We start from the raw sequence: 6,919 nt of genomic DNA on the forward strand, positions 1-6,919 counted from the left end.
ATAAGTAAATATATAATTCTATAATAAAAACATCCTGTATTTAGAAAATAAATCGGCTGTGACAGACAGGCATTCTCAAACATCTCAATTTATATATCAGTTTAATAAAGACTTGAGCCTTTGTTTGTACTTGACACGTTTTCATTTAATCTTTTTAAATTTAGAACGCACAGTGAAACATTTTATATGATAAAACTATAACAGATAGTTGCATGTGCTTACTAGACTGTGTATTTCCAGGTTATGGCATTGCGGGCGTGTGGATTTGTCATTTTTCGGCGTTTGGCCCAGCTGCCTCCCCTCGATAATATAGAGTTCCTGCTGCTGCAGACGTCCGACGGGGAACATCACTGGACGCCACCCAAAGGTGCATCTCGCAGCTTCTCATGATGCTTTTACTGTGCTCAACTCATTTTACTCTCAACTTCTATTTGAACCACAAGCTTTACCTGTAATCGTGCCTATTTAAAAGAATATTATGGGTTATTTTCACCATAACGCCTGTTTCTACTAACAGAAAATGAGTCGGTAAAGCATTTATAAACTAAATGTAAAAAAAAAAAAAAACAGCAACCATTGCTGCAACTAATACAGGTAGTTAAGTCACAGGACCTGTCAGCAGCAAATCAATTGAAGACATCTTCAATTTCTAAGTATTGTTACTGAAAGAATAAATTTATCCTCCCCCCATAAGGTCATGTTGACCTTGGAGAGGACGACTTCACCACCGCCTTGAGAGAGACACAGGAGGAAGCAGGTTTAGGTAAAGATCACCTGCGTATGGTCGATGGCTTCCTGCAGAGGTTGCACTATCAGGTCCGGGGAAAGGACAAAGAGGTCCTCTATTGGTTGGCTGAGTTCCGTGATCCAAACACACAGGTCATTCTCTCAGACGAACACCAGGATTACCGCTGGGCCAAACTAGAGGAAGCCTGCAAGCTGGCAAAAAAACAGGATTTACAGGACACACTTACAGCAGCACAGCAGTATCTAGAAACACAGGGCAAACAGTAACATTTACACTTGGTTTTGACATTTAGACACTGACAGAGTTAAATGCTTGCACTGACTCACCTTTATAAAATCGTTTTAGGATGTTGAATTAATGACGGTTTAAAGGTGGGCCTGATGTGTTGTATGAAATTTGACCGTGGGGATAGACATTTGACTTTTGTCCTTTTTGCGTCTCTACTTGCTAAGCTGAATTTAATTTGAATTCATAATAGGTTGCTTCCAAGTTGTTACAAATATTAAGACAAACTAACAACCTCTAAATTTCCACCAACAAAAAACAAAAAAACAAAGCTGCCATTCATTCCAAAGAATGTTGTGGGTTCAATATGAGGTAAGCTCTAATGACGCCATCTGTGGCATACTGTTAATTACCACGGAAAATCATTTTGAGAAGCCCCACAATAAAAAACACACACACAGACAAAAATACTTAAAATATAAATTTTAGTTAAAGTGTTTGTCATTTTAATTTATTTTAAAATATTTTCTAAAGAGTTTTTTTAGTTTTGGATTTCAGTTAGTAATTTTAGTTCTTCAACTTAAACTTCAGTTCAGAATTGTAACATTTCTGTTTAAAATTGTCATCTAATGTTTAGATTCTATTTTAGCTTTATTTCAATTAACAGAAATGTTTTTTAATAGCTTTTGTCAATGATAACAACACTGTCATGAACTGAAAGAACCTCTGAATGTGTTGTCTAATGGTTTAATTGCTAAGGAGCATTAACTCCTGTACATACACACAAACAAAAATGAATTGTATTGTGATCATACAAGCACAGTCTTAAAATTACCATACTGGACAACCCCCACCCACCCCAAACTCAAATACCTATGTTTAGAATTGAATTAGGTATCGAATTAGATTCATTCGTACTGTTTTTCCATTCTTCCTTATGTAGATATTTAGAATGATATTCCCTTTAACAACATTACAAGAGAAAGGAAATGCATTGAACTTAGAGCAAATGATGACTTCGGTTGTTGTGATCTGACTCAGGACCACAAATCCTGTCAAAGAATAGCATATGAAAACCAAAAAAACATTAATGAAACATTAAAAACACATTCATGACACAAAGAATAAAATCCTTCAAGACAAATCCACTGTCGACTAACGTCACAACACTTTTTGAAATGAACTTGGTCGTTTTGCTGTGCACAGGGGTGTAATACACCGAGAGTCTCTTGCTGAATGTGTAAAATCCAGTCCGATTTAATCGATTCACGTCCCTGTTGAGCCCTTTCGCCCCGTAGTCCAGAGATTTAAGGGAGCGATTGAGTCGGGAATGATTGTTCTAGATAGTTCAGTGATTACGAGAGCACAGTTCTCTCACGATCCTCACATCCACACTCCCTTCTGGAGGGGTTTCTTAGGACCAGGAATCAGCATCCGTGTCCTTGGCTGGTTTGTGGGAATAAAGGTGTACCTGAGACCCCATGTGCATAAACGTCTACGCTTCCACCCCCATTAAAGAGAACTTAGAGATTTGCGTGCCTCATCAGATGATTGACATCATATAAAACACATTAAAACATACAAGCATGCTCTTGAAAGCTACGGCCCACAGCAGCACCGTTGCCAAGGCAAAAAAAGCATAAGACCGAGGATGAGATGGCTCACACCGATGAGTGAAATGTTCTCAGCATTCACTGATCTCAAACCCCGTAATTGGTGAGAAAAGGAAATTGTTTGGTACAGCTGCTCGAACACTCATACCTGTTCACTTACCAAGAGTATGTGTACATTTAAAAGCATAACAGTATAATTACCTTCAGCCAAAATTGGTGAATCGAATATTAGGGGCTGAACGTGGGACATCATCATAGTGACTTAAACAGTCTCATCATAGTTTCTGGGTCAGCAAAATGAAGGTGTGCTGGAAGTAGTTTTAATGCTAGTGTTGCTGAGCACTTGCAAGCACCTTCATGTGCCATGTAATTTGACACCGTGATTTAATGGCTCAAAAAGCTCATGTGATTTGGGGGTGGGAGCTGCGCATAAGAGGATGTAGTTGTGAAGATGACCCTGCTGATGTGGATGGCTGGTCAAAATGATGACACTTAAAAGTTAATGAGAAGGAAACTGTCTATTCGTTCTCCATTTTCCCACCCTTGAATACTTACCTTTCTTGTGGAAAAGTGGGAATTTAGGTACATATAGTGGAATCAGTGGAGCCCTATACTGTAAAGACAGTTCTGAAGAAACTGTACATACTTGAAAATCTGGGAAATGAACAAAACATTCATTTGGTGGTGATTTTACCAGGCATAACTAGCTCATGGGGGTGGGTTGAAGGGTTAGTTTGATTAAAAATTAAAGTTTTACCATTATTTACTCACCCTCGTGTCATTCCTAATCTTGATTCAAACTGGCAAACTACATTTGGTTCCGCAACATGCAAGAATCAATGGCCTGGAGCATAAATGAGAGCTTTAGTGATATGAGGAACAACTTAAATTTTGGCCTTTTCCTCTTCTGAAGCCATTGTATATTGCAATTTGGACTGTTTTCTCTAAATTCTGAATTTACATTTTTCACTCCTCTGATTTCTGAGTTTACATCTCGTAATTCTGAATTTTTTTCTCTGAATTTTACGTTACATCAGTCTTTTTTTCATTCTGAGTTTACATCTCAGGTGTTTTTTATTTATTATTAAATTCATTTATTCTTGCAATTACAGATTTAAAACTCACAAATCAGACTTTTCTTCTCAGAATTGTGAGTTTATATCTTCCAATTCTGCCTTTTTTCTCAGATTTGCGAGTTTATATCTCGAAATTGAGTTTATATCACAATTTTTTGTTCACATCTTGCAATTCTTCTTTTTTTTCCCTCTCTTATGTACTGTTGTTGCCTACTATATAGTAGAGGAACTAGGTGTATTTGGAGCCTGGGATTGTTTGGTTATTACCTATAAGGAAAAGCAGCTCAAACATTTCTCTCACAACATGAGGGTGAGTAAATCACAACAGAATTTAATTATGAGGGAACTAGCCCTCGAAAAAAGGCTGCAATAAAAAATATATATATATTGAAATGAACATGTTTAAGGTGGATTGACAAGCTTTGATTATCCTAAAGCCCTGAGGTTAAGAGGCAGGAGAAGGTGGGATGTGAAATGTTACAAAAAATGACTGGTTTTATGAAGCCAAAGTGTACTTTACTTAGAAACGGGGAGGTGCAGAAAAGGACAGAGATCTTAAGTAATGAGTTTTTTGGAACAGAGTGGAAAAAGAAAGCTTTAAGCACAGGAAAAGAGAATCTGAAACATGAGGCTGTCAGGGTAAAGAATATTGAGAGGGCAAAGGTCAGTGTCACGGAAACGGTGGAAGGAGGTCAAGATTCCTCGTTGCCAGAGTCGTCTTCGTCACCAAAACAGTCCCCGGCCATTTCGCTGCCAATCCCACTGGCCTCTGCCTCGTCGTCGTCATCCTCCTCCTCCTCTATGTCGTCGTCATATAGATCGTCATAGAGCAGGTCAGAGCTACTGTCATGAGAAGGCACTTTGGTCTGGATGCAGTACTCAGCTAGCGTCGTTGGTACTTTAACTCCATCTCGCTCTGCATCTGCCTTCGTGGATATTACCTGCTTCCTGTGCAAAACGCAAAGACAGTGTCAGCAAGCCTGTTAAGGCTCATTGTAATAGCAGCAAAAGTAACAACTGTCTCTAAATATACGCTAAACTTTGGAGTCAGTAAGATTTTTTTTTTTAAAGTAACTAATAATTTTTTTAGCAAGGATGCATTAAATTGATCAACAGTGACAGTAAAGACATTTATAATGTTACCAATAAGTTCTAATTTAAATAAATGCTGTTATTTGAACGGTCTATTCATTAAAGAGTCCTGAAAAAATGCATTTATCATGGATTCCACAAAATATTAAGCAGCACAAATGTTTTCAACATTGATTATAATAAGAAATGTTTCTTATGTACCAAATCAGCATGATTTCTGAAGGAGTATGTAACACTGAAGACTGGAGTAATTATTTTTAATATAATATTTCTCAATATTCATGTTAAATATTAATAATAATTAATACAATAATATTTCTTATAAATAACACAATAAATTTTTTTATAAATGTAGCCTTGGTGAGCATAAGAGACTTCTTTTTATTAGGAAAGAATGTCAATAAGGGAGAAGTTCACCATTTTTCACTAATGTTTACTTGGCCAAGGGACATAAAGACACACTCGGAGCAGTATGTCCTGAACTTCAGTGGGATGGTGCAATGGAAACGTGTTGGGCCAACATTTGGCATCAATCAATGTTTAATCTAGATCTCAGCCAACTCAGATATCAGTGGTATAGTTAAATTTGGATATTTCCTGAAGAATATATAAGTTGTGCACAATGCTTGGGTGTGCTGACCGGTTGCCAGGGTGCTGCTGCTGTTACTAAGTTATTCTGAGTGGCCGTTGAAGCATTGCTATACAGTTGCGAGTTTTGTGTTAGCATGTTGCTGGATCTCTGCAAATCAATTAAGGCTTCACAGCTTCTTTTAACAGATGCAAATGTAACAGCCGCATGCATAAATATCTTTCACTTCTTTTCGTAGTGTTCAGGGTTGATGCTTACTAGCCTACAAAAACACACATGGCCATGTCACTATGATATTCTGATCTCTAGATATGGCTTAGATCCTCTACTTCAAAGCAAGTCTATTGAACTTTTTCACCCATTTTATCAACCAAGAGGCAACAATCATAAGCTTGGATTTTTATGAGAAGTCTCCTCAGCAAGCCACACATTTAGAAGTATTATTAATGTCTGTAGCACAAACAGTGCAGGACAGATTGGAGTTAGAGGTTTTGAAAAAACGTGATTAAGCAGCATTAATAATATATCAATCATTTAATTGTATGCATCTGTACTTGTGAAGTGAACAAAAAATATATTGAAAAATTTTGTTTATATTAAAAAGTTCAAGAGCAGGAAAAAAGTTGCAGACTGACCTTTAAACTTAAAGGGTTAGTTCACCCAAAAATGAAAATTAGCCCATAAATTACTCACCCTCAAGTCATCCTAGGTGTATATGACTTTCTTCTTTCAGACGAATCCAGTCGGAGTTATACTAAAAATTGTCCGTGTTTGTCCACCCCCGGAGCCGTGGGAGACACTTTTTTTATGGATGGGCGCTTTTTATTTAACTTCTTTTGGACAGATGCATGCAACATCCGCTGAGTGGCATTAAACAGCTTGAAAGATCAAAGACCATTTTTAATATAACTCCGACTGGATTCGTCTGAAAGAAGAAAGTCATATACACCTAGGATCAGCGGCGTAACTGCTTTGAAAAGTGGTGGGGACACCGCGCAACTCGTTTTACTAGTTTTTTATTTAATAACCTAATTTACTTGGGGACTGGGTTTAGAGTTGACCAAACTTAATTTTTGCTTTTCAAAAATACATCGATGTACCAGGGGCGGTGCCAGAGAATTTTGAACGCAGGTGCCAAGGGGGTGCTAGATCATTGACAGAGGGAGCTGGGCAATTCAGGGCTCCAGACTCATTCTTCCCACTGGTCGCTCTTTTGCTATTAACTTTCTCAGTTGGCTGCACGAGCACGTTTTTTTTTTTTTGCGCTACAACATGCTGTTAATCAATGCACGCTGGTGAACTTTTATCGTAGTTTATAGTTATATGGAAACGAAAGTAGTTAACATTCAACCCGTTCTTTTTCATCAGTAGTATTATTTGTGATTTGAATTTTGTGAACGGGAGTTCCTCTTTTGCCATGTTATAAGCCGGGCTTCGGATGCTTTCACTTTCGATTTCACGATCTTGTCAGGTTTTACAATAAAATATAATTGTCTGTTTTGCTTACATCTATACACCTTTCACCTTTTAAGACAAAAAAAAAAAAGATGGATTCATTATTTTTAATTAAAATGCA

General features: G+C 37.4%; 2 protein-coding genes across 2 annotated transcripts in view; one reads left to right on the forward strand and one right to left on the reverse strand.

The window, feature by feature from the left end:
• The window catches only part of LOC107665228 (bis(5'-nucleosyl)-tetraphosphatase [asymmetrical]-like), a 2,234-nt gene extending 833 nt beyond the window's left edge, over positions 1-1,401 (forward strand). Inside the window, exons 2-3 of the mRNA XM_016456011.1 lie at positions 241-367; positions 695-1,401. Of these exons, the coding sequence (XP_016311497.1) occupies positions 244-367; positions 695-1,014 (444 nt within the window). The 5' untranslated portion in view covers positions 241-243 and the 3' untranslated portion in view covers positions 1,015-1,401. The remainder of the gene's footprint in view (positions 1-240; positions 368-694) is intronic.
• Positions 1,402-4,156: 2,755 nt separating this feature from the next.
• LOC107665227 (ubiquitin-conjugating enzyme E2 R2-like) overlaps positions 4,157-6,919 on the reverse strand; it is a 9,312-nt gene continuing 6,549 nt past the window's right edge. Inside the window, exon 6 of the mRNA XM_016456009.1 lies at positions 4,157-4,610. Within this exon, the coding sequence (XP_016311495.1) occupies positions 4,355-4,610 (256 nt within the window). The 3' untranslated portion in view covers positions 4,157-4,354. The remainder of the gene's footprint in view (positions 4,611-6,919) is intronic.

The sequence above is a fragment of the Sinocyclocheilus anshuiensis genome, unplaced genomic scaffold, assembly GCF_001515605.1.
Source record: "Sinocyclocheilus anshuiensis isolate Anshui unplaced genomic scaffold, SAMN03320099.WGS_v1.1 scaffold587, whole genome shotgun sequence".
Classification (NCBI taxonomy): domain Eukaryota; kingdom Metazoa; phylum Chordata; class Actinopteri; order Cypriniformes; family Cyprinidae; genus Sinocyclocheilus; species Sinocyclocheilus anshuiensis.